This window comes from Hypanus sabinus, chromosome 13 (genome assembly GCF_030144855.1).
Source record: "Hypanus sabinus isolate sHypSab1 chromosome 13, sHypSab1.hap1, whole genome shotgun sequence".
Classification (NCBI taxonomy): Eukaryota; Metazoa; Chordata; class Chondrichthyes; order Myliobatiformes; family Dasyatidae; genus Hypanus; species Hypanus sabinus.
This window is the reverse complement of record NC_082718.1, coordinates 107,640,458-107,668,245: the sequence shown is the minus strand read 5'-3', so window position 1 is coordinate 107,668,245 and position 27,788 is coordinate 107,640,458. Positions and strand designations below refer to the sequence as shown.

At 40.9% G+C, this 27,788-nt stretch overlaps 2 protein-coding genes across 2 annotated transcripts in view; one reads left to right on the top strand and one right to left on the bottom strand.

Moving 5' to 3' along the window:
* Positions 1-27,788, bottom strand: part of LOC132404267 (uncharacterized) — a 504,471-nt gene that overhangs the window by 357,747 nt on the left and 118,936 nt on the right. The gene's annotated exons all lie outside the window — the stretch shown is intronic.
* LOC132404262 (citron Rho-interacting kinase-like) overlaps positions 1-27,788 on the top strand; it is a 222,604-nt gene that overhangs the window by 170,964 nt on the left and 23,852 nt on the right. Inside the window, exons 32-41 of the mRNA XM_059988396.1 lie at positions 1,978-2,142; positions 2,768-2,905; positions 3,671-3,851; positions 12,486-12,577; positions 16,325-16,426; positions 19,686-19,855; positions 21,869-21,949; positions 25,835-25,970; positions 26,208-26,347; positions 27,569-27,661. Coding sequence (XP_059844379.1) covers positions 1,978-2,142; positions 2,768-2,905; positions 3,671-3,851; positions 12,486-12,577; positions 16,325-16,426; positions 19,686-19,855; positions 21,869-21,949; positions 25,835-25,970; positions 26,208-26,347; positions 27,569-27,661 — 1,298 coding nt within the window. The remainder of the gene's footprint in view (positions 1-1,977; positions 2,143-2,767; positions 2,906-3,670; positions 3,852-12,485; positions 12,578-16,324; positions 16,427-19,685; positions 19,856-21,868; positions 21,950-25,834; positions 25,971-26,207; positions 26,348-27,568; positions 27,662-27,788) is intronic.

The following is a 27,788-nucleotide window of genomic DNA, read 5'->3' as shown; positions in this document are numbered from 1 at the left end:
TTGCTGGAAGCACTTTCAGCCCACTGGGTTTTGAAGCAATTTATAACTTGACTGTCAAGCTCAAAAGCTCAGTCACACTTGGATTAGATGATGTGCCTCGTGCAAACCTAATTTAGGAATCAGCAGAACAGAAGCAAAATGCTTCAATGTTGTTATTGTTGTACTACATGAGCCTTGCCGTGGCTTTAGATATGTATCTTCATCCAGTGATCTCTTACTGGCAAGAAAATTAATATTTCCAAGATAAGGGTATGCCAGACTTATAAATGAAACAGATTAAGTTATTTTAGAAATGTCCATTTTTTTTTTACGAAGTTAGAGATCTTACTCTTTCTATTTGCAATGACATACTATAAATTGCATTTTCCTCTTGAAATTGCAGACCATTCATTATTGATAGCTTTACATCCTACCAACAGCTCTGTGGGAGTGCATTCGCCAGAAAGCTTGTAGTAGTTCATGAAGGAAGATGTCTACCATTTTCTCAAGAGCATTTAGGGATGGTCAATAAATGATGGTCCTACTAGCAAAACCCAGATTCTTACAGATGTATAAAAAAATAAAGAATGGGAGATGGCATGGGTTAGTACACAATTTTGGGATAACTTCTATTTTATGCAGAGTAAAAGCCAACCAGAAATGTAATGCAATGGTTAGGTCTAGTGCTGACAAGTGCCAAGTGCGAGGGTGTTTGTGGCAAATGAGGTGAGGCAGGAATGAAATTGGATGAGTATTGATGTAATGTTTTAACTAGAAACATTAACCATCCCTTTGCAACCACAGCTGTAGCTTGCCCCACTGAGTTCCAGCAGTTTGTTTTACTCCAGATTCCATCTGAAATCTCCCATGTCTCATGAAATCAGTGGCGTTGCAGTGTTGACAATAGGTTAATGATATGATCTCAAATTCAATTGGGATCATGTATGGCACCAGATTTCAGAATGTTCCTGGTGACCACATGGCTAATGTGACTTATGATTAATGGATTTATTTTGGGCAAGATTGTAAGTTAATGGTGATAAAAGGAATAAAATCAAGCGTTTCAAATAATGTTTGCTTTACTGTATTTACGAAGTCTCTGGTGCTCATGGTCCATTTTTTGGCCAATTATTTTTAGTACAAGTTGAGTACCTTTTATCCAAAATTCCAATATCTAAAAACCTCTGAAATCCGCAATTTTTCTGAGCACTGACGTAACATCACAAATGGAAAATTCCAGAAAGCAGTGGGAAGGTTCCCAGGCGATTTGCAGGTCTCTGCACACCACATACAGTTCTGAGAAATGACCTCACATATGTAACGAACAGAAATTAATGAAAAATAGAAAATCACTGCATAAAGCGAGAAATGAAGATCTCGATTGTGTATTGAAAGAGGGGAATCTTCAGTATCAGAGTGAACATATGCCGCTTAACGGTACACTGATCATGAAACAAGTAATGATCTATCACAACAAACTGAAACTTGAAGGTAACTGAATATTCAGGCTGGTTGAAGAAATTTAAGAAAAGGCAATGCATTACATTTTTAAAGATCTATGGGCGATAAAGCGCCTGCTGAACATAAAGCAGCAGAGAAATTCATTAATGGGTTTGTCAAGATCATCACTGAATGGCTGCATCAGTACAAGTGTGATGATCAAGTGTAAGACAAAGACAGCTTATCATATAGCCATATAACAATTACAGCACGGAAACAGGCCATCTCGGCCCTTCTAGTCTGTGCCGAAAGCTTACTCTCATCTAGTCCCGCCTACCTGCACTCAGCCCATAACCCTCCATTCCTTGCTATCAATAGCAAATAAATTCAGAGTAGGAAATGATAGTGATCCCAACCTACCTCATTATATTCTCAAATCAGAAAAAATCCAAAACCTGAAACATTTCTGGCCCCAAGCATTTCAGACAAGGGGTAATCAAACTGCATTCCCTTCTGAAACGGTCAATGACTAAGCCTTTACTGTCTTTCTTCTTATAGCTGCACATTTAAAAACAGTGGATCACCAGCCACAATCAACACCTGCTACAGCCAGACACCAGATCCTCATGTCTGCAATTGTCCGTTCCCCAGAGCACCAGCCAAATCCTATCAGCCTACTGGCTCCACCTTCCAGCCACAGGAAGGAATCTTCTACTCCTGAAGGTGAAGTGGTTTTGAATAATAATGCAATTGGACTGTTGTAACCATGTTTCAAATGTATGTTTTAAGAAAGATTGCAATATTACCAGAAAGTGGGTTGGAATTTTAATACCTTGGGGAATTTGTCTGTGTGTCCAGTAATAATGGGTGGTGGCATCCGTTAGTCTCGTGAGACTGTGGATCTGCACTCGAATGGTTTCCAGGGTGCAGGCCTGGGCAAGGTTGTATGGAAGATCGACAGTTGCCCAAGCAGCAAGTCTCCCCTCTTCATGACATCGATGTTGTCCAAGGGAAGGGCAAGGGCCGATACAGCTTGGCACCAGTGTCGTCGCAGGAGTTGCCAGAACGAGGTTGAAGGCAACGTCGGACTGCCTTAGGGACTCCAGCACAGTCCCTGTAAACCTCAGGGTGTACTCCCGAAGCCTTTCCTGTCAGTGGGTATGGCCGCAAGGCAGCGGAGGTTTTGAAACCAGAGTTTTCCCCCTCTTAGATGGACTGCCTTTCCAGGGTGACGAGCTCCATCTAACCGAAGCACTTATTTTAAGACACCAGGACTTGCCTTAATGGACATACCAATAAATAGTTGCTTCCCAATAGCCAGGGTCATGTTTCTTTTTTTTCTTCCCAGAATTTGGTCGGCAGCTGAAGGAACGTATGCATCATAATATTCCGCACCGCTTCACTGTTGGCCTGAACATGAGAGCTACAAAATGCGTCGTTTGCCTGGATACAGTACATTTTGGCCGCCAAGCAGCAAAGTGTGGAGGTAAGCCCTGATCCTAAGCTGATAGCTTTATTTTTTATTGTCTATTTTATGTGGAATAGTCTTTTGTTTGAGCAAGTGTCTTAGTGTGTGCAGTATTGTTTTAAATTAATCTGTAAAATTAAATTTCAGAAGTCCCTAGTCCATATTGCAAAGTCATTATGAATTCACCATTTTGTGCTCCCAGTACAGTCAGAGTCATGATAGGCTTTCATCAACAGGATTTTCCTTCTAATCCAATTCTGTTTCAGAAATACAGACTCATTTAATTTACTCTCATTGTTTTTGCTTAAGCTTACTTTAAGTTGTGGATGATTTGAAAAAAAAATTGTAGTACAAGTATTTTGGTCTCACTTATTTTTGTCCCAGGACATGAACATCATGTTTCACCAACAATAATTTTGTTTTTGACCAGCTGAAACAAGTCAATGGTCTTTCAGAAACTACTGAAATCACTGTAAATCACTGTCAATGCACCCTAGCAATACCTCTTGATGGTTAGCTTAGTACAATGTCTCCCTATTCCTTGTGCAGATTTTCCATTCTCAGTGGCAATAACTTTGTGAGGAGCATAATACTGGCTGGGGTGGGAGTTGGGGACGATCGTGCAGAAGACCATACCATTGGCAAGGCACAGACGGAATAGTCTGAAAGGACATATTCCAGGATTCAGATTTAGTTCTTTTATCAATCTTATTATTACTGGTGTTGCATTTGCAGTACTTCTTGTAAATCTAACGTTATTAAATGTTTTTTTTCTATCTCTAGAATGCCAAGTGATGTGCCATCCTAAATGCTCCTCTTGTCTACCAGCAACGTGTGGGCTCCCTGCAGAGTATGCTACACACTTCACAAAAGCATTCTGCCGTGACAAAATGAACTCACCTGGCTTACAACTAAAGGACCCAGCATCAAATATGCGGCTGGAGGGCTGGATGAAAATTCCCAGGTGAATGTTTCTCAAAACGGTGGTGTCCTGGATATGAACTAAACTTCTCATTGTCTTGTTTTAGTACAGCAACTCTCCATAACCCTGTTTTCCTTCTCATGTGTGCTTTTTCTTCCCTTAAATAATTAACTCATATGCTTTCTCTCACTTCAATCTCCTTATTATTTACACCTGTTTTCCTTTCTCCACCTCTTTATTTTTGTCTTCCTCTATTTTCTCTCTCTTCCTACATCCCTGGTGAATCTTACGGTCCTTTATGTTTAATTGGAATATCCATGGGCTTTATACATTTCCTACTTAAAAATGGGGACTAATAGAAATTCTTTTGTTCACAAAAATTTATTTGAAATCTTAGGATGGAAGCAATGTGTCTCAGGAAAATTTATGGAGATACTTTAAAATTTAATGGTTTATGAGCTATTGCCATTGAACTGAAATCCATGATTGAGTTAATAGTAATGTATCAAAACTTTGCAGTGTAGTTCTGTTTGGCAGGCACAGTTGGAAACATACATACGATAAGAATATAAAATAAAATTTCTAAAAGAACCGGCAAGGAGACTCGTCAGCATGACATTTTCAGGCTCAGCGGTAGAAGAAGCAGTCCTCATGGTTGGAAGATCTACAAGCGTAAACTTTCTGTCATTACTGTGCACGCAAATGTGAAAATAGAGTGGTTAATCGAACCGAATGACTCTAAACAGGACCTGTAGTCATGTTGAAACTACTTATAAATGATAGATACCATGAGACTTCAGATCTTGCTGAGCTTAATCTCTCAACTGAGTTTGAATCTACTGAATTACATGTTAATGCTTTGTATGCATTAATGTTAAAAATGTTGTTCTTTTGAAAATGAACCAAATTGAAAAATTTGCAGCCATCTCTTGTATTTCTTGGCAATTTTTGTTTTTGGTGGGAGCAATGACACTTTTGAAGTTATTAGGGAGCCTCAGTATGAACTGATTATGTTTGCGTTCATACCCTTCCACAAAGACAAATGTGTATTTATCTCACTTTCCCCTCTGGATGAGGGGCACTAGGGGAAATTGTGCAACTTTCTCCAGCTCCACTTATTTCTCCACTAACCATGCAGGCTAGGGACTTCTTTAGTACAAGCGATTGTCTCCCATGTACTGATCAACCCTATTTCCTCATGTGATGTTCTCTTCACAGCATCCATCCTTTTAACCAGTTGGCTCTTCCACTTCCAAAATCCTCAAGTTGGGTTATCCCAGCAGGATCATTATTTCAGCCTGCTATTTCCCCAATAATGTTACTTTCTCCTTTCTAGATGCCAATTTTTCTCCTCTGACCCACTTCCTTTCCACTCACTCCCTCTCTGCTCTTTTGACTTCCACATGTGTGTGATGAGCTGTTTGGGCCTGTGCGGGGAGTCAGAGCATTGGGTTTCCAGGTTTCTGGAGTACCTAAATTTGTTAATTGATGTATTATTGAGAGTTTCTGCTTTCTGTTTAATCTTATTAAGATTATTGTTTATTTTGACTGACACAAGTTTTTCCATATTCTGGGATTATTTCAATGGACTCCCGATTGGCACTTATCGTGGGTCCTAGCTTTCAGAATGTTACATGTCACCAAGTCACTTGGCCAGGCCACTAATGTTTTGTTGGAACTGCTATGAATAAACCCTGGTTCCCATCTCCACATGAGGGTCTGATTTTCCTCTGCACTTGGGTTCAGACATTTCCAGTGGTGATCATGCCGATGTGATTGCAGGTGTAATGTGTCCTTTCTCCTCTTCTCTTCCTATCATCCTTGCAAGTGAAATAACAATCCCCTTAACTTCTTCCAACCTAGTGTATTCACTGGATCAAAAAAAGTATACCATAATGCGGGCTCTTCTACATTGGAGAGACCAACTACAGATTGGGGAGCACCTCCATCTTTGTGATATTCTTGTATTAAATCCTCATGGGTAACTTGGAGCTTCATGAGACCTTTCATTCAGACCTTTCTATGGCCTCCTGTGTTGTTATGACAGGGCTCAACTTAACTTGAAAAGTAGCACCATATATTTCATTTGGGTATGCTGCAGCCTTGTTATAATAATGCGGGAGGTCACAGACAGCTTAGAATAAAAAGAAGATGGAGAGATAAAGCAGCCAGTGTGGTACAGTGTCCATCATTTGAGTGGTGAGTTGTGTGAATCCAGTGTGGTACAGTGTTCATCGTGTGAGTGGTGAGTTGTGTGAATCCAGTGTGGTACAGTGTCCATCTTGTGAGTGGTGAGTTGTGTGAATCCAGTGTGGTACAGTGTCCATCGTGTGAGTGCTGAGTTGTGTGAATCCAGTGTGGTACAGTGTCCATCTTGTGAGTGGTGAGTTGTGTGAATCCAGTGTGGTACAGTGTCCATCGTGTGAGTGGTGAGTTGTGTGAATCCAGTGTGGTACAGTGTCCATCGTGTGAGTGGTGAGTTGTGTGAATCCAGTGTGGTACAGTGTCCATCGTGTGAGTGCTGAGTTGTGTGAATCCAGTGTGGTACAGTGTCCATCTTGTGAGTGGTGAGTTGTGTGAATCCAGTGTGGTACGGTGTCCATCGTGTAAGTGGTGAGTTGTGTGAATCCAGTGTGGTACAGTGTCCATCGTGTGAGTGCTGAGTTGTGTGAATCCAGTGTGGTACAGTGTCCATCGTGTGAGTGGTGAGTTGTGTGAATCCAGTGTTGTACAGTGTCCATCGTGTGAGTGGTGAGTTGTGTGAATCCAGTGTTGTACAGTGTCCAGCATGTGAGTGGTGAGTTGTGTGAATCCAGTGTGGTACAGTGTCCATCTTGTGAGTGGTGAGTTGTGTGAATCCAGTGTGGTACGGTGTTCATTGTGTGAGTGGTGAGTTGTGTGAATCCAGTGTGGTACAGTGTCCATTGTGTAAGTGGTGAGTTGTGTGAATCCAGTGTGGTACAGTGTCCATCGTGTGAGTGGTGAGTTGTGTGAATCCAGTGTTGTACAGTGTCCAGCATGTGAGTGGTGAGTTGTGTGAATCCAGTGTGGTACAGTGTCCATCTTGTGAGTGGTGAGTTGTGTGAATCCAGTGTGGTACGGTGTTCATTGTGTGAGTGGTGAGTTGTGTGAATCCAGTGTGGTACAGTGTCCATTGTGTAAGTGGTGAGTTGTGTGAATCCAGTGTGGTACAGTGTCCATCTTGTGAGTGGTGAGTTGTGTGAATCCAGTGTGGTACAGTGTCCATCGTGTGAGTGGTGAGTTGTGTGAATCCAGTGTGGTACGGTGTTCATTGTGTGAGTGGTGAGTTGTGTGAATCCAGTGTGGTACGGTGTTCATTGTGTGAGTGGTGAGTTGTGTGAATCCAGTGTTGTACAGTGTCCATCGTGTGAGTGGTGAGTTGTGTGAATCCAGTGTTGTACAGTGTCCAGCATGTGAGTGGTGAGTTGTGTGAATCCAGTGTGGTACAGTGTCCATCTTGTGAGTGGTGAGTTGTGTGAATCCAGTGTGGTACGGTGTTCATTGTGTGAGTGGTGAGTTGTGTGAATCCAGTGTGGTACAGTGTCCATTGTGTAAGTGGTGAGTTGTGTGAATCCAGTGTGGTACAGTGTCCATCTTGTGAGTGGTGAGTTGTGTGAATCCAGTGTGGTACGGTGTTCATCATGTGAGTGCTGAGTTGTGTGAATCCAGTGTGGTACAGTGTCCATCGTGTGAGTGGTGAGTTGTGTGAATCCAGTGTTGTACAGTGTCCATCGTGTGAGTGGTGAGTTGTGTGAATCCAGTGTTGTACTGTGACCATCATGTGAGTGGTGAGTTGTGTGAATCCAGTGTTGTACAGTGTCCAGCATGTGAGTGGTGAGTTGTGTGAATCCAGTGTGGTACGGTGTCCATCGTGTGAGTGGTGAGTTGTGTGAATCCAGTGTTGTACAGTGTTCATCGTGTGAGTGGTGAGTTGTGTGAATCCAGTGTTGTACAGTGTCCAGCATGTGAGTGGTGAGTTGTGTGAATCCAGTGTGGTACAGTGTCCATCTTGTGAGTGGTGAGTTGTGTGAATCCAGTGTGGTACGGTGTTCATTGTGTGAGTGGTGAGTTGTGTGAATCCAGTGTGGTACGGTGTTCATCGTGTGAGTGGTGAGTTGTGTGAATCCAGTGTGGTACGGTGTTCATCGTGTGAGTGGGACACTGTAGGAATCTGAGGTCTGAGGCTTGAGAGGCTTCAACAAGAGGGCCAGGTGAGCAGTAGGTGGGAACAGGTGATTTTTATTTTACTGGCAGTTAAGTTCAAGTTTAATTATCATTCAATCATACAAGAATAACAGTGTTCCTCTGGGACTAAGTGCAAAACACAGTACTAACATTCATACATAGCACAAGATACAAATAGCACATGTAAGAAAGCAGCAAACATACGGTTATACCAAAGAGTGAGTGTGAGTGTGTGTGTGTGTATGTATAAAAATAAATTGATGGTGCATGGGAGTTGTCGGCAAGAACAAGCAGTTTTCAGCAGGCTGCAGGCGAACACACGGATGCAATCCACCGAACGAGCAGTGTAGATCAGCACCGAAAGGAGGGCCCAGCCCCCATTCTATCACGGACATCCCTCTACGCTGCCTCTGGCATCTCCTCTTACTGGCAAGCCAGCAGCATGAGGCCTCATCCTCACTACAACCCAGGCAGTGCAGCTGCCCCGTGGTCAGTTGCACTAATAAACCAGTTGCACTGAAATTACAGCTAAATGCATAAAGGTAGGGATGCAGGATCAGGTGATTTGTTATAGCTGCAGAATGTGGGAGCTAGCGGACTCCTTTGTGGTTCCTGGTGACCACATCTGCAGCAAGTGTTGATTGTTCAAGAAGCTCAGGCTCAATGTTGATGACTTTGAAACTGAGCTTCAAACATTGCAGTGCATCAGGGATGGGGAGAGTTACCCGGACACAGCGTTTCAGGAGGCAGTCACACCCATTAGATTAATGACTTGAAATTCAGTCTCGATCCAGGGACAAGATTGGGGATAGGCAGGAAGTGAGACTTGAGAGGTAAAGTTGGAAGAGGCTCTGTACTTGAGCTTGCTCAACAGGTCTGAGATTGTTGCTTCCTGTGAGGATAACAATGGGGCGTAGAAAGGATGAACAATTGGATTGTGGCACTGTTGTTCAGGGAGTCATTCAAGAGGAGGGAGAGAAGAGAAATGTAGCTGTAATTGGAGAGAGTATAAACACAATTCCTACACTAAGTATTTTACACTACTATTAGACACTTTATTTATTTTTTATATATTGTTTACTCTAAAAGTTATTTTTTATGTATTGCACTGCACTGCTACTGCAAAACCAGTTTCATGACATATGTTGGTGATAATAAACCTAATTCTGATTTATGATCTGGAACTCACTGCCTAATATGGGGATGGCTTTCAAAAAGGACTATTGAATGGATTTGAGGAGAAATAATTTGCATAGCTGCAGAGGAAGAAAGGGGGTAAGAGGACTGTGCGTTCAATTGCAGGAGCTTCTACGACCTCAACCAAAGGTGTTATTGTCCTTTTTGAACATGTTTTTCACTATTGCAAAACCCTGCTGGACATTAAGAACTTAATGTTCAGTAGATCTACCCCATCAGTGCATTGCTCGTTGATGGAGAAATTGAAGGAGAACTTGGTACGGATTATGTGGCTGCCTGTGTCAGAGAGGCGTTGGTGCGCAAAGGAGGTGTGCAATCTAACAGTGAGTGATTGTATTGGTTGTGATCACAAGATCCTGTTGGACATTGTTAATGTGGAATGATTCAGTGATTTATTGGTGGGTGGCAGGGGAGCTGCATGGCCGTGGTCAGAGTGAGGACCGGGCCTCAAGCTGCATTGTTGCCTGTTTACAGCCCCCAGGAGAGCAGTGTCAGAGTCGGTGTGCTCAATAGGAGACGGGGTGACTGGGGTCGGAGAGTTGCCAGTTTACAGACCCCAGGAGAGCAGTGTCAGAGTCGGTGTGCTCCACAGGAGACGGGGTGACCGTGGTCAGAGTGAGGACCGGGCCTCAAGCTGCATTGTTGCCTGTTTACAGACCCCAGGAGAGCAGTGTCAGAGTTGGTGTGCTCAATAGGAGACGGGGTGGCCGTAGTCAGAGTGAGGACCGGGCCTCAAGCTGCATTGTTGCCTGTTTACAGCCCCCAGGAGAGAGGTGTCAGAGTCGGTGTGTTCAATAGGAGACGGGGTGGCTGGGGTCGGAGAGTTGCCAGTTTACAGACCCCAGGAGAGCAGTGTCAGAGTCGGTGTGCTCCACAGGAGACGGGGTGACCGTGGTCAGAGTGAGGACCGGGCCTCAAGCTGCATTGTTGCCTGTTTACAGACCCCAGGAGAGCAGTGTCAGAGTTGGTGTGCTCAATAGGAGACGGGGTGGCCGTAGTCAGAGTGAGGACCGGGCCTCAAGCTGCATTGTTGCCTGTTTACAGCCCCCAGGAGAGAGGTGTCAGAGTCGGTGTGCTCAATAGGAGACGGGGTGACTGGGGTCGGAGAGTTGCCAGTTTACAGACCCCAGGAGAGCAGTGTCAGAGTCGGTGTGCTCCACAGGAGACGGGGTGACCGTGGTCAGAGTGAGGACCGGGCCTCAAGCTGCATTGTTGCCTGTTTACAGCCCCCAGGAGAGCAGTGTCAGAGTCGGTGTGCTCAATAGGAGACGGGGTGGCCGTGGTCAGAGTGAGGACTGGGCCTCAAGCTGCATTGTTACCTGTTTACAGACCCCAGGAGAGCAGTGTGAGAGTCGGTGTGCTCAATAGGAGACGGGGTGACCGTGGTCAGAGTGAGGACCGGGCCTCAAGCTGCATTGTTACCTGTTTACAGACCCCAGGAGAGAGGTGTCAGAGTCGGTGTGCTCAATAGGAGACGGGGTGGCCGTGGTCAGAGTGAGGACCGGGCCTCAAGCTGCATTGTTACCTGTTTACAGACCCCAGGAGAGCAGTGTCAGAGTCGGTGTGCTCCACAGGAGACGGGGTGGCCGTGGTCAGAGTGAGGACCAGGCCTCAAGCTGCATTGTTACCTGTTTACAGACCCCAGGAGAGAGGTGTCAGAGTCGGTGTGCTCAATAGGAGACGGGGTGGCCGTGGTCAGAGTGAGGACCGGGCCTCAAGCTGCATTGTTACCTGTTTACAGACCCCAGGAGAGCAGTGTCAGAGTCGGTGTGCTCCACAGGAGACGGGGTGGCCGTGGTCAGAGTGAGGACCAGGCCTCAAGCTGCATTGTTGCCTGTTTACAGACCCCAGGAGAGCAGTGTCAGAGTCGGTGTGCTCCACAGGAGACGGGGTGGCCGTGGTCAGAGTGAGGACCAGGCCTCAAGCTGCATTGTTGCCTGTTTACAGACCCCAGGAGAGCAGTGTCAGAGTCGGTGTGCTCGACAGGAGGCAGGGTGACTGGGGTCGGAGAGTTGCCAGTTTACAGCCCCCAGGAGAGAGGTGTGAGAGTCGGTGTGCTCAATAGGAGACGGGGTGACCGTGGTCAGAGTGAGGACCGGGCCTCAAGCTGCATTGTTGCCAGTTTACAGCCCCCAGGAGAGAGGTGTGAGAGTCGGTGTGCTCGACAGGAGGTGGGGTGGCTGGGGTCGGAGCAGCCCCTAGTGTTACCCCGGCTGAAGACAAACCTTATCATGTTCAACTACAGATTACTGCAGCATTCATGGACTCATGGTCTTGGACTATATTTCTTTAGTGTGACTGTATTTTACTGATATCTTTTACAGTATGTGCTTGCTATCTTATTTGTGCTTTATGTGCTTTGTATTTTGTATGAGTGTTGGTACTGCGTGCTGCACCTTGGGCCTTGAGTAGCACTGTTTTGTTTGGCTTGGTAGTTGTGTACAGTTGAATGACAATTAAACTGGAACTATGAGGGAATAGAACTAAATAAACTATTCAACCTGAATTTGTTGCCTCAATGGACTGAGTGGCCTCCTCCTTGGCTATTATGATTCTAATTGCAAATGTCACCACTGTTCTTGCCCGTACTAAAGATCATTTGCTTTTTAGGATCCCTCCTGGTAGAGATCTGTAATGGTTCCTAAACAATCATCTTTTCCTTCTAAGAACTGTTTTATCTCCTGGAAAGGTTCAAAGGTTCATTTTATTGTTTGAATGCAGAGTACAACTCTGAGATCCATCTTCTCCTGATAGCCATGAGATACAGAAAAACCATGAAGTCATTGAAAGAAAAAACATCAGCACCCCATTGCATGAAAAAGAAACAAAATCTTTAATCCCTCCACCCACCCCTCGCACAAAAGCTAACAGATCGTCTGCCCAGAAAATGCCAGCTAGAACATCAAACCCCCAACTCCCTCACTTGCACAAAAACTAACATATCACCCACAGGAACATCAAACCCCACCCCTCCAACCCACCAATTGTCAACTAAAAAGAAAACACAGAAAAATAAAGGGGACTAAACTAAACTACTGTCCTCACCAATAATCACATATGTTTCATAATTTCAAAAACATTCTCCATCAGCATCAGGAGAGCAACCGCTCAAGCTCAGTCCTTCCATGGAGAGTGACCGCAGACCTGCAGAGATGGTTAACTTGAACAGCATACATCCCTGGCTCTTAAAAAATGTAGTAATTTGCTAGCTCTAAATGTCATCTATGCAGCAGTTATCCATGTTCTGCCATCTTATGGTTTTTCATTTGATAGAAATGGGAAACGAGGGCAACAGGGCTGGGAACGGAAATATATCATCCTGGAAGGATCTAAAGTTCTCCTTTACGACAATGATTCTATAGATGGTAAGTAATAAATGCTTTGAATAATATTCAACATATGTTATTATACAGCCTGTACTTGCTTCATCCTGTAATTGTCACTGCTTCCTAATAGCACTTTGGGAGAACATCTGTCCAATGTGGACATTCAGTAGGTACTATGAAGTCACTGCTCTGGATCCAAATAGACAATAGGTGTAGAAGTAGACCATTCGGCCCTTCGAGCCTGCACCACCATCTTGAGATCATGGCTGATCATCTACTATCAATACCCGGTTCTGGCCTTGTCCCCATATCCTTTGATTCCCCTATCCATAAGATAACTATCTAGCTCCTTCTTGAAAGCATCCAGAGAATTGGCCTCCACTGCCTTCCATGGCAGTGCATTCCAGACCCTCACAACTCTCTGGGAGAAGAAGTTTTTCCTTAACTCTGTCCTAAATGACCTACCCCTTATTCTCAAACCATGCCCTCTGGTACTGGACTCTCCCAGCATCTGGAACATATTTCCTGCCTCCATCTTGTCCAATCCCTTAATAATCTTATATGTTTCAATCAGATCCCCTCTCAATCTCCTTAATTCCAGCATGTACAAGCCCAGTCTCTCTAACCTCTCTGCATAAGACAGTCTGGATATCCCAGGAATTAACCATGTGAATCTACGCTGCACTTCCTCTACAGCCAGGATGTCCTTCCTTAACCCTGGAGACCAAAACTGTACACAGTATTCCAGGTGTGGTCTCACCAGGGCCCTGTACAAATGCAAGAGGATTTCCTTGCTCTTGTACTCAATTCCCTTTGTAATAAAGGCCAACATTCCATTAGCCTTCTTCACTGCCTGCTGCACTTGCTCAATCACCTTCAGTGACTGATGAACAAGGACTCCTAGATCTCTTTGAATTTCTCCCTTACCTAACTTTACACCATTCAGATAATAATCTGCCTTCCTGTTCTTACTCCCAAAGTGGATAACCTCACACTTATTCACATTAAACGTCATCTGCCAAGTATCTGCCCACTCACCCAGCCTATCCAAGTCACCCTGAATTCTCCTAACATCCTCATCACATGTCACACTGCCACTCAGCTTAGTATCATCAGCAAACTTGCTGATGTTATTCTCAATGTCTTCATCTAAATCGTTGACATAAATCATAAACAGCTGTGGTCCCAATACCGAGCCCTGTGGCACCCCACTGTTCACCAGCTGCCATTCCGAAGAACACCCATTCACTGCTACCCTTTGCTTTCTATCTGCCAACCAGTTTTCTATCCATGTCAGTGTCTTCCCCCCAATGGCATGAGCTTTTACCCACCAATCTCCTATGTGGGACCTTATCAAATGCCTTCTGAAAATCGAGGGACACTACATCCACTGGATCTCCCTTGTCTAACTTCCTGGTTGCATCCTCGAAAAACTCCAATAGATTAGTCAAGCATGATTTACCCTTGGTAAATTCATGCTGGCTTGGCCCAATCCTATCACTGCTATCTAGATATGCCACTATTTCACCTTCAATAATGGACTCTAGCATCTTCCCCACTACTGATGTTAGGCTGACAGGTCAATAGTTCTCTGTTTTCTCCCTCCCTCCTTTCTTAAAAAGTGGGATAAAATTAGCCATTCTCCAATCCTCAGGAACTGATCCTGAATCTAAGGAACATTGGAAAATGATTACCAATGCATCTGCAATTTCCAGGGCCACCTCCTTTAGTACCCTAGGATGCAGACCATCTGGACCTGGGGATTTGTTAGCCTTCAATCCCATCAGTCTACTCATCACTGGTTCCTTCCTAATGTCAATCTGTTTCATTTCCTCTGTTACCCTATGTCCATGGACCATCCATACATCTGGGAGATTGCTTGTGTCTTCCTTAGTGAAGACAGATCTAAAGTACTTATTAAATTCTTCTGCCATTTCTCTGTTTCCCATAACAATTTCACCCAATTCATTCTTCAAGGGCCCAACATTGTTCTTAACTATCTTCTTTCTCTTCACATACCTAAAAAAGCTTTTACTATCCTCCTTTATATTCCTGGCTAGCTTGCGTTTGTATTTTTTCTCCCCGTATTGCCTATTTAGTTAAGTTCTGTTGTTCCTTAAAAATTTCCCAATCATCTGTCCTCCCACTCACCAAGTGGTACAGAAAAACTAAAAGATATATTTACCCAATCAGGGTAGTGGACAAAAGCTGACCTCACAAATTGAGAGGACACCAGAACTTTTTATTATGTTACAGTTTATGTTAATTACATATGTCAAGAAGTTCATTCCTGGTCAATTGTATGAAATGTACTTGTAGCAGCTACAATCTTTAACAGAATCCCTTTAAAATGATTTTTATATATTTCACTATTATGCATTCTAGAGACAGAATGTAACATGTCAACTAATTTCTATGGTGTTAAATGTAACTGTGGTGTATCTTTGTAAAGACTGGATGATGAAAGCTGAAATGCAAATATCCAAAGAAAGGAAAAGGGCACAGCTTTTAAAACTGGTGAAAGGGATACTCTCTGGATCAAAAGGCAGAGCTAGTTGAGCCGAAATAACTCTGGTGACATGTTCTTCATCAGTCAAGTGTCAAGTGAAGTTTAATGTCATTTAATTACATATATACATGTATACACCATATACAGTGTATATAGAAATGATGTAATGTTTCTTTGAACCAGCATGTAAAACACATAACACACATAATGCACAATAACTTATGAAGGTAAGGATAAAATCTACAAATGAATTACACATAAATAACAAATTAAAGTGCATTAATATTAAATATAATAAGATACGGAACAGATTAATTAGCGACACATTGATTACGATGTGGCTGGGAGTTTGTAAACCTAATGGCCTGGGGAAAGAAACTGTTTCTCATCCTGACCATTCTTGTTTTTATACATCATATTCTCCAACCTGATGGTAGAAAGTCAAAGAGGATGCTGCATGGATGGCTGGGATACTTTATCGTACTCAGGGCCCTGTATACGCAGTGCTCCTGTTAAGTGTACCCGATGGATGGTAGGGAGACCCCTATGCTCCTCTCAGCTGTTTTTACAGTTCTTTGTAGGGACTTCAGGTCTGATGCTCAACTTCTCCCATACCAGGTGGAGATGCAGCTTGACAGGATGTTATCAATGGTGCTCCTGTAAAACGCTGTTAAGATGGGGTGTGAGAGCCTCGCTTGCTTCAGTCTTCTTAGGAAGTAGAGGCACTGCTGTGCCTTCTTGTCAGGGTGGTGATATTTAAGGGACCAAGTCATTCAAATCACATTTCAATGAAAGAAGGAAATATTGGCAATAAAGTTGGCAATTGGACCATCAAGACTTAGTTTAATAGGACAACTTTGTCAAGAGGCAGAGAGTTTTGCAGTGACATAAAAAAAGGTAGGATTTAGTAGCTTACAAGTACAGAAGGCCAATGAGATAACTGAAGGTACAGAACATAATGAAAGTCTTTTTTTCCCTTACATTCTTCTTGTAGTAGATATGATGAATGATTTCACCTGGTAAGCAATAAATATTGATTAACTTGTACCACCAAGCTATGTGGCACTTTGATTTACTGTGGACGATATTCCAAAAAAGTGGACATAGTTCAGTTGATAGTTAGGAGCAGCTGTCTTCCATTCACACTTTGAAAAGTTTGGCAGGAGAATGAAATAGAGTAATGAATTTGTCTATGTTGTATAAAATGGTTTCCTCAATTTTGCTACATTTTGTCACTAAACTCTATGGTATAATGTGTTATTCTTACCCTCTAACAGGGCAAAGACCAATTGATGAATTTGAACTATGCTTGCCTGATGGGGATGTGACTGTGCATGGAGCAGTTGGAGCCACTGAACTTGTAAACACTGCAAAGACAGGTGAAACTCAGTTATGAAATTTGAGAGCAAAAAAAAACCTCAGTGGAATATCAAAGTTGAAAGTAAATTTATTAACAATTTATGTTTTATGTTTCTATATACCACCTTGTGATTCATTTTCTCACAGCAATTTACATGAAAAACTGAAATACAATAGAATTTTACAAAAACTGTACATAGACAGATCGGCAGACACCAAAGTGCAAAAGAACTGTCGAAATAAAAGTAATGCAAAAAAAGTGAGTCTTTAGATCATAGAATCAATTCAGTGTACTAATGAATGAAGTTATCCAACCAGATTTAGAAGACTAATCTGAGGGATAATAACTATTTCTGAACCTGGTGGTGTGGAACTTAAGGTTTCTGTACCTTCTGCCCAATGCTAGTAACAAGAATCAACAATATAATTATATTAGATGATTAAAATATCCTGTAAGTATGGTGGAAAAGGAAGTCTAAGAAAGCATATGTAAGTGAGTACATTACTGGATGGTACAATCTAAGATAGCAAATATATTTGCATTCTCTTTGAATTAAGTTCTTGGTTTTGGTAAGAATTTTATAGGAGATACCTGACTGCTAGAAGATAGTAATTCATGCTACTATGCACCTATATTTTGTTGACCAATTAGAGAGACCTGGAAGGAGGTTGCCTTTTTACCTGTTTAAGAAATAGAGCATGGTCCTATTTTTATTTAAGCCAGTCCTAAATGGCAGAATGCTCAGACAGTACAAGCTGTGGAGTAAGAAGCCAAGTGACAAGCATGTTCCAAATAGAATACTAAGTGTAAAGGTGAGCAAGTGTTTTATTCAATGATAGGCTGTTTACATTAGACACCAGGACATGTGTGTTTTTATTTAATATTACATATTATTTAAACTTATATGTAGGTAGTTAATGCTATATGAAGTTGCTTCTTCATTATTAACTACCTACATAAATACATTTTAAAATACAAGTTAGCTGATTAGACAAATAAAACTACAGGTGCAATTCAAAGAAGACAAATGTGAAAGATGTATTTGGAGAGGAAACAAAGGAATGGATTTATCAAACTAAATTTGTTTATGGAAAATGAAAATTAATAGTCTAGCTACATTTCTTGTTGAAATATTTTAAAGCAGTAACTGGATTCATGGTTTTAATTTTCTAAAACTCAGCTTGTATAAACTGTTGCACCAAAGAGCAAAAGCTTCTTTCATGTACAGGCAATGAATTGTTTCAGAATGTCTAGGTTAGTATTGAAATGTCAGGGTAAAATTCAAAAGAAAGTATAAAAGCAAAAAGAATTTTCAATGTGAAGGCTAATTCTGGTAAGATGGCAGTGCGCTTGGATGCAGTGGCCTCTCTGGCTCCAATCAAAGGTGTAATTGTACGTCCTTTGGATCTTTTTTATGATTGCAAGAGACAGAGGGATATTAAGAACATCAAGTACAGCAAAAGTACTCCACTGGTGAGTTGCTGGATAGCAATGGAACCGGACTTGTTTTGCACCATGTTGCAGCCTGCCTCAGCCACTCAGGGAAGAAGGGGTCGGAGGCAGTGTGTGGAGGTGGTGCATGATCCAACAATCAGTGGATATGATTGGCTTGGACATTTTTACTGTGACCACAAGATCCCTGTAGGATACAGTGAGTCTGATGTACCAGTTCATTGGTGAGACCAGCAGTGGGGAAGCTGAGTTGCCTCGGTTGTTGCAGAACTGTGTGTCACTGGATTTCATACTGGGTTGGGAGCTTACTCCTCCCTTGGTGCTGCTCTCCAGTGTTCGCTTCTGTGAAGACAAGCTGTATTGCGTTCACTTGCACGACATGAAGATCTGCTGCGGAAACGTGGCTTCAGGACAATATCCATAGGGCATGAATTTACAGGCTGACACTTAGGGACCTGGGCTGTATTATTATATTTTTTTCTCTGTTTTTCTGCTGCCATAATTCTGTGTGCTGTGTGTGATTGTTGGTACTGTGTTTTGCACCTTGGCCCCAGAAGAACACTATTATGTTTGGCTAGATTCCTGTGTATAGTTGAAAGACAATTAAACTTGAACTTGATTTGAAGTGTTGTTCCACTGGCTTTTTCTATTGCCTTTGTGGATATATAATCAGTAATTTAGATTTATTTGTGCTCCTTATATTTAATACTTTTGCAGATGTAGTAATGTTTGTCCAGGTAGTTGATAACGATGAAGAAAGCTGTAAACTACAGAAAAATATCATTGGACGAATGAGCAGAAACATAGCAAATAGAGAATGATAAGATTTTAGGATAAGGCAAGGGATTATATGATGAGGATTAAAGCAACTTTTGATGTCCATTAACCCCTGAAGATAGCAGGTCAGATAGATAACAAGGCATTAGGGTTACAGGAAAGGCCATGATATAGAATCCAAGAGTAAAGGGATTGTGCTTGAACTGCACACAGCAGTTTACACCTCAGCTGATGTAATGCTACATAGGGTGTAATAGTTCTGGTGAGATTCATGGAGATGTTGTCAGAATCTGAGAATCTGGAGTTGATTTCCTTGGGACAGAGGTGGCCAAGTGGAGATTTGACTGAAATATATAAAACTGTAACAAGCCTGAGCAGAATAAATAGCTCTATTTCCCTTGAGAAGTAAATAGATTTGCAGTAAAAATTGTGAAAACACTGTGGAATGTTGGGAATTCGGGTGTCTACCTGACAATTGTTATAGCAGAAATCCTCCTCGTATTTAAAATTTAAGCAGAAAGGCCCTTGAGGTCCTATAAGCTATCTGGTCACTGAATTTGAACAAGGAAGTGGGACTGACAAAGTTGCTTTTCTTTAGGGCTGCACAACAGTGGTTTGGATAGCCTCCTTCTACAATTCAAGTTTTTAAGATTCTATTCAAAGATTTTTAAATGTTACATCTTCTGGTAAATCAACCAATGATCAACAGGAAAAAAGAATAAATTTTTTGCAACGTTGAGGAATAAAATAACTGCTCATTGCAAAGAGCTCTGACCTTTCTCATTGTTGTGTGGAGGATGTTTCTATTTGAAAGAGGTGGGTAACTATGAGATGGAGAATACAAATCTCCTTCCTACTTTGGGTGAATGGTTTTAAAGAGGGCAGTCCATAAATATAATCCATATGTGTATATTTAAGTCACTTAAGGCTACAAGAATTCTCATTACTTTTCCATTGATGGTTTGGTTGTATTCAAAAATATAAGACAATGATTTTGATATTACAGTAGTCAGTAGTTTTCCTTTTTTGTCAAATTCCTCTCCTCATAGATGTGCCTTATGTGCTGAAGATAGAATCTCAGCCACACACAACCTGCTGGCCTGGTCAGACACTCTACATGCTTGCTCCGAGCTTCCCGGACAAGCAGCGCTGGGTCGCTGTGTTGGAGTCTGTTGCAGCTTCTGGACGGAAATCATGTGAAAAAGCAGAGAGAGCTGCTGTAAGTGCCAGTATTTAAATTATGCTTGTCCAGTTTTCTTTCATCTAAAATTCCTTGAAACATAGCCCTTGTTTATATTTATTGTAACCTGACAATTTGACTTGTTTGCCATTGATAGTTCATGTTTCTAACTAAGCATGTGCTATAGCCTGGAATGATCCCTATTGTCAATATATGATAGGCTGAAGTGGCCCAGAGCGATGCCCTTGTCCTGTTGGTGAAGGTAAAACAATTACACAATTGTGCTTGTCCTATGCTTGCCCTGCATGCCACTGCAAAATACATTTTGCAGCATTGCTTTTCATCTTTATGGGGCTTATTAACACAACAAGCTTTCAACATTGCAAAAACTAAAATTTCTGCCTTGCAAAATGTTTTGAAAATAATTGCTTGTTTAAGTGGTTTCACATGTGATGCATTTGACATTAATTATTGTAGGTTCAAAGACATGTACAGGCTCTATAACCATCAAAAATTAATAGAATAAAGCTACCCATCTTTAGGCCTTACTGAAGCATATGTATGCTTTACTGATATGAAGAGAAAAGCTTCACCTTTCTGGGAAAACACAAGTTAATATTCTAGATTGGCCCAGGCAACCAGCAACCATGGCTCTTCTTGAAGTAAACAGTTCTTCAAGACATGTATTCTTTCTGCTAAATCATGCTGTTGACACATTACCAAACATTGATCACTTTTGCTTGCATGCGTTTGCCATGTTCTCATTTATTTATAAACTGCATCTTGATTAGGAATCATCTGCACTAAGCCTAAGATCGTCTGGCAGAACCGCAACTAAAAACTGCAGTCCTGGCAGTTCATGGCAAATTATCTCCATTTCTACTGATAGAAGTTCAAACAAACTTCTGTGCAACTGATCCTTAATAATTTGCTCTGGCTGATTTTGAGCTTTTTTTGTGCAATTGGTTTCAACATGCACTCAGGTAAGTGGAGAGAATTCCATTGAACTCCTGATGTGTGCCTCACAGATAGTGAGAAGGTTTTAGAGTGTGAAGAGTTCAGTCAACCATGTAGGATCTTCAACTACTGATCTGCTCTTAAGACACAGTACATATATGACTGCTGGAGCTGACCTGCTCGTTAATGGAGTGGTGACTCAGATGTAGTGATGCTATTAAATGTCAAAGGTAGATGTTTTGCCTTGCACTTCCTGGAAATTTCCTTTGAGCAAACCATGGTTCAATTCTCTGGAATTTAGAAGTTTAGGATTTGACAAAATATTAAGGAGAATTGATGGAGGTTAATTATTGCCATTACTTGGGAAGTCTCAAACTAGATAGACATAAACAACAAATTGCCAGATCATTTGGGAATTAAAATTAAAAACACTTCTCAAATTAGTGAATGGTAATAATTTGAAACTCTACCATCTAAAAATGGGAGAATTGTTGCTTATATTTATTAATTAAAGCATATGAATCTAAAATTGCAGACCAAAATAAAGTCGAATAGGACTAAGGAACTAAATGTCCATGCTTGTTTCTATATATTTATCATAAATCTATATGGTCTGGTTAATTATAAAATAAAATGTTAATTCCTGTTTTTTCTATCAAAACTCTTGAATTTTGACGCTTTGCAGTCTACATTAATCAAAATAGAATGACCCTAGGTACTCTAGTCCAAAAGGCTTCAATGTTTCCATATAACCATATAACAATTACAGCACAAAAACAGGCCAACTCGGCCCTTCTAGTCCATGCCAAACGCTTACTCTCACTCCTTCGAATTTCATGGTTTGAAGTTTTAGTGACACATACATCATAGGCTTTGCTAACAATCGCTTGATGCCATTTAACTCAAACTAATCCTTTTTTATATTATCTCAGTTCCATAATGTATTAGTGCAGTCTAATTGTCAATGCTGGAGTGAGTGATTAATTAAAAAGAACATTTCTGTCCAAAACTGTAAACTGAGTTTGCACGAATTATGGAGTAGCATACATGTCCATGAAAGCACATACTAATGTGATAGTTTGTTTAATTCTGCAGAAGTTACTGGGAAATTCTTTGCTGAAGCTAGAGGGAGATGACCGTTTGGATATAAATTGCACTCTACCACTCACTGAACAGGTATGTTGGAAACAGAATAAATAGATTTTCGCCATAGCGAACTTATGGTCATTTGCCAGCCACAGGGTGTATTAGGTCGAAAGACATGTTACTTTTTCAGAATGCAGAGTTAAAATGTAACTTGACCTTTGAGGTCACAGGTGTATTAATGTACTTGCCTTGGAGGTGGTAGAGCCTAGAACCAATAGGTTAACTTCTAGGAATAGAAGTTTTCTTGTGAGGAACTATTATATAAGATTAGTGGTTGCTCACTCTAGTTTAAAAGAATAGGTGGTGATTTTATTGAAAAGAGTTCACACATAAAGAGAGACTAAAATCAGGTGAGTGAACAAGCTCATTGCTGCTTTGCTCATTCGTTCAAGGTGTCAGAGTGGATATTGCCCTTTCTTTTTGACAATCACATGCCATCCGATTCACCCCTCTTGAGAATAGGCATAGAAAGTTGGCCCAACTGCTTGTACCAGAGTGGAATTAGAATGTATCCGAGAATCAGAGACTGGATGTTGTTGCAAGTATGGCTGATGGAGAGTTGGAAATGTAACGAATGTTCACAATGGACTGGGAATTGGAGAAGAAGGAATGAGGAACAAGTGAGATAGTCAGATATTGCCAGGATAATGCCTTCCTGGAGTTGTGGGATGATGGGGCACTTTGGTAGTGAGGGTGAGCACTGGGAGACTTAAAGACTCGAGAAAGTCTTAATTTTGGAAGGGAGACTGAAAGGTAAGTATCTTACAGGCTTCATGGTTGAGTGCATGAATAAGAGTACTAACAATGGCCTTCTCTGGAACAGTATACTCCAAGTGTCTCTGCAATTCAATAAAAAAATTAAATGTTTAATTATAGAATATTATCATACATACTTCTGACATGGATGTTTTGCCAGGGTTCCGAAGGGAACTCTGGACAGGTCATGCCCAATCAAATTCTTCATGTAATGCAAAATGACAGAGAGTTGGTTTCACCACGATATGTTCGTGAAAAAGAATCAAATTTCAATTGGTCAGTGCTCACATTATCAACACTGGAATTGAATTTAGAGGCATGGGTTATGTATATTTCTGCATATTTCTGGCACAAATGTTACATGCCATTTATCAGCCCATGCCTAAAATTGGCTTTAGTAATGCTACATAAAAACATGGTCAGCTTCATTAGCAAGAAATCATAAGGATAGAGTGTATAAATTTAGAAGGAGTTGTATATCATTTTGCTTTTTGAGTCTGCTCTGCCATTTAATGTGATCATGGCCGATCATCAAATCTCAGTGACCTGCTCCCAACTTCCCCCCATTTCTCTTGGTTTCTTTAGCCATTGATATTGTATAATAATGTAAATATATTTAGTAATTTGGCCCAACTGCCTTCAGTAGTTGAGAATTTAATTGACTAGCCATCCTTTGGATATAGAAACTTCTCTTCATCTTGCTCCTAAATGGCTTGCTCTATTTCCTTCAGCATTGGCCCAAGATTCTGGACTTTTCTACCACAAGGACATCTTTTCTGCAGTGAGCTCCCTTTACATTCTTTTAAACTCCAGTGACTATTAGCCCAATCATACACCCATGCTGCAACTCCAGAAATCAATTTCATAAGTCTTTACTGCACTTCCTTTATAGTGCAAATATTATTCTTCAAAAAAGGAGACAAAACAACATACAAAGCTTATGCTGCAATCTCATCAAAGCCCTGTACAAATGGAATAAAACATCCACACCCCTTCTCACCAGGAGGGCCAGCATAATTGATTTATTGACAACCTGTTGGACTTTTTTTGCTTGCTTTCATGGACTGATGCACAAAGTTACCCAGACCTTGCTATAACCTCCCCATTACCTAATCTCACTGTTCAGACAGTACACTATCTTCCAAATATTTGAATGCTCTTCAATGCAATTCACTCACTCAACATATCCAAACTACTCTCTGCATCCTTCTCAATACTCATCTTTGCTCCCAGCTTTATGTGATCTGCAGACTGGGCAATATTACATATATTTCCTTAATCTAAGCTAATTATAATATATTGTGAATATCTGTAGTCCAAGCAGTGAACTCCAGGATACTCCTCTTGGAACTCAATCCCATCTGCCAGTCCAGCCAGAGCTGATACCTACAGATTTTTCCTAATATTTAACATCCAGTCTGCCATCCTTTTCATTACATCCATTAATGCCAGTCTGCTCCCAGCACTATGGTGTCATCAATTTTAATGGTGATGATGGATGGACTAAGTTCTAGCCCAGGGATTCCCAATCTGGGGTCCACGGACTCTTTTCTTGATGGTATTGGTCCATGGCATAAAAAAGATTGGGAACCCCTGTTCTAGACCCTAAAGAAATAAGCAACAAAGTATAAGAAGCTTAATCAAAACTACTCTGCCATTCAGTAAGTTTGTGGCTGACCCAATCTTGACTCAGTATCTCTTCTCAAACTTTATTGTAACCTCTTTACACCCTTGTAATTCAAATGCTTGATGATCTCTGCCTTAAATATGTTTGTAGAAGATTTTTAAAAATCCTCAATTCCATCTTAAATGAGTGATCCTCTGGGACTTCCAGGATCCAGGGAACTTTGGTGGATTATTACTTATGTATTTACTGTCTCTACAGTCACTTTAAGACCTAGTGCAGGCCACGGGGCCCAGGGACTATCTTTAATCTTTTTTTTGTCTTTGTGAATGAAATTATTTTGTCCCTTCTTCCCTATAGTCTTTTGATTTTCTATTATTATAAAAGGATGATTTTAGTGTCTTCAATCATGAAAACTAATCCAAAATAATCATTTAAAATAATCATTAATTTCCCCAGCATCAATTTTTAAGAGATCAACATTCACTTCAGCTATACTCTTCCTCTTTATATTCCTGTAGAAGTCCTAGATACTCTCAATCAGCTGTGTGAAGAAAACTTGACACCATATTCCCAAAATAAACTTTCTATTTCAAGCTCAGTCATGGGAGATATTAACCACATGGGCAGAAGAATAGACTTATGGAACACTTCCTTGAAGTACAACATTTCCATGACTGGAAGCTTCTGAATCTTGACCATTTTAAATTTTAAGAATCAACAAGCCATGCAGAAGAGCCTCTCGTGCTGCCTGCCCCAACAGCCTTTCCTTCCCATGTTCCAAAGACATATCGGTTAGTAAGTTAATTGGTCATAGTAAGTTGTCCTGTGATTAGGCCAGGGTTAAATAGGTGGGTTGCTGGACTGTGTAGCTCATTGGGGCAGAACTGTATCTTTAAATAAATAGATTATAAAAACCTCTCCAGAAAGACTATCAATTGGCTCAGGCATCTCAAGCTTAGTTTATAAATGTTTCTTCATCCATCTTTCCAAGTAGAATGCAGAAGGGTTATTTCAAAGCACTGCAATTCATATTTTTGTCCCCTTTGGATTAGTGTGTGCATCCATTCAAAAGAACATAAGAAATAGGAACAGGTGTAAGCCATCTAGCCCGTCGAGCCTGCTCTGCCATTCAATGGCTGATCTGTCCATGGACTTACCTCCACCTACCTGCCTTTTCCCCATAACCCTGAATTCCCCTCAATAATTTTGATCCTCACATTGATAATTTTTGTTAACCAATTATATTAAGAGATGTAGGACAAAAGCAGATACAGTATCTTCTGCATTAGATCACCAATCAGCCACTATCTCACACAGTACTGAAGCTAGTTTTGAAGGGTTAATGTCTTTCCCATTATGGATATGTGTATGTAATTTGTTTTGGGGTACTGATGGAGCAGAAAAAAAATGAAGTTTTAGTGTACATTCTTATTAAGGATGTGATTATAACTAGAGCCCATGCGTTGAGTCATCAGAGAGTATCTACTTATGGTATTTTTTTCTGAGGAGAGCTGATTTTTGTGTATCTACAGATTGTGCTGGTTGGGACAGAGGAAGGTCTATATGCATTAAATGTTGTGAAGAACTCCCTTGTGCACATTCCAGGTGTGGGGTCGGTGTTCCAGCTTCATATCCTAAAGGAACTCGATCGACTCATCATGATTGCAGGTTATTATGGACTTGTTTGAATGTGTTAACCAGCAAGAAAACAGGTCAGGCACAACTTTAGAAAACTGCTAACACACCATAAATGTTTAATTCAAAGGGTATAAATTTATAGTTTTATTTGGTACTGATTGTAATACAGATTTTTTTTACGGACTTGCACATTGTTATGCATTCTCAAAACACTTCACCCACATCAAGAGTGGTTGTGAATGATTAATTACATTATCTGTTTGACAGGAGAGGAGCGAACCCTCTGTTTTGTGGATATTAAGAAGGTGAAACTATCGATAGCTCAGTCCCATCTACCAGCCCAGCCAGATCTCATACCTACAGTTTTTGACAACTTGAAAGGATGCCACCTGTTTGCAGTAGGAAAAGTGAGCACTTTAAATCAGATCTATTTATCATGTACAAAACATTCAGTTCAACATCAAAAGCAATTTGGCAGTTTAAATTTCTATAATCTTATGCTGAATGTCCAGACATATTCATTTATGAGTCAATGTGTGGGTAAGTAGATTTAAATAACAGCCAGAACAAACATACATCTGTTATCTACAATAAGACATTTATCTGAATACAGTATTTAAAATGACTGTATTAAATATTCACTCTGTTAGAGTATTCTAGCTCTAAGATATGAATTTATTTCAACGTTAAGAATTTTACCACTGTCAGTTGCAAGGGACCTCCTTGTATACAGGGCCAATCAGAAACCCAGACCACAGTATGCAATGGCAAGTGATGTTGTTACACAAAATTATTCTCCACCTGATGGAAAATGCTCAACGTTTACTCTTCCCTTCACTTGGAGATGAGAAAGAAAGGTGAAAAAGGTTGAATGGAAACTATAGTCTCACATTTACTTTATATTTATGCCTTCTGCAATTTTTAAGGCAAGGGTATGCCTAAAGCAGGTTAGATTTGGTGCTGGAGCAGCAGCTCCACCCATTCATATGGCAAGGTAAGGTTTAGTAATTGACAGGTTTTTAACTCAAAGCTTAGTTCATTGTCTTATCACAAGTACATGTATGCATGGGTGCAGTGAAAAACTTACAGCATTATCATGGACACATAACATTCACAAGAAAAACATAAATTTAACAGATTATACTCATTTTTTACAAAAAAGAACACAATTAGAACATAACAAAATAAAGTCCAATTAACTGCACAGTGGTTATGTGCTTTAAATTATTTAAATGTTTTTTTATTGTTTTTAGGCACATTCAAATGTTAATAATTTAAAACAGTGATAATAATTGTAATAAATGAGCTTTAGAGAGCTTCTAACTGTTTTGTAATTCAGAAGTGCTGGCAAAACAGTGGAACATGGCTTAGTTTGCTATCAAGGTACTTTCATCATATATATTCTGCACATAGCTCCTTTAAGAAGGAATTTGCACACTGTAGGCCTTGCCATAACAGAGAGCCTTACACTGATAATTGAACCACTTTTGTGTTGACCTCAGGAAATCATCACTATTAAAACATGGATTTCTTTGTGGGATAGTAGTACACATGGTTGATGAGCCATGAACTGTAAAATCCTATCACTGAATCTATTGTGCTAACGGTTATGTTTTTTTTCTCATCAGATTGAGGCTGGACCCTGTATCTGTGCAGCAATGCCAAATAAAGTATATGTCCTCCGTTATAATGAGGGTCTTGACAGCTTTGCAGTACGCAAGGTGAGTTTGCTCATGCAGTTTATAGTTCAGAGTACAATTGTTTACTTACTCTGTCTTATTGCTGTCTACTATTCTTCTGTAACTCAGTTACTGATTTAGGCTATTCTATCTGATATAGAATGATCAA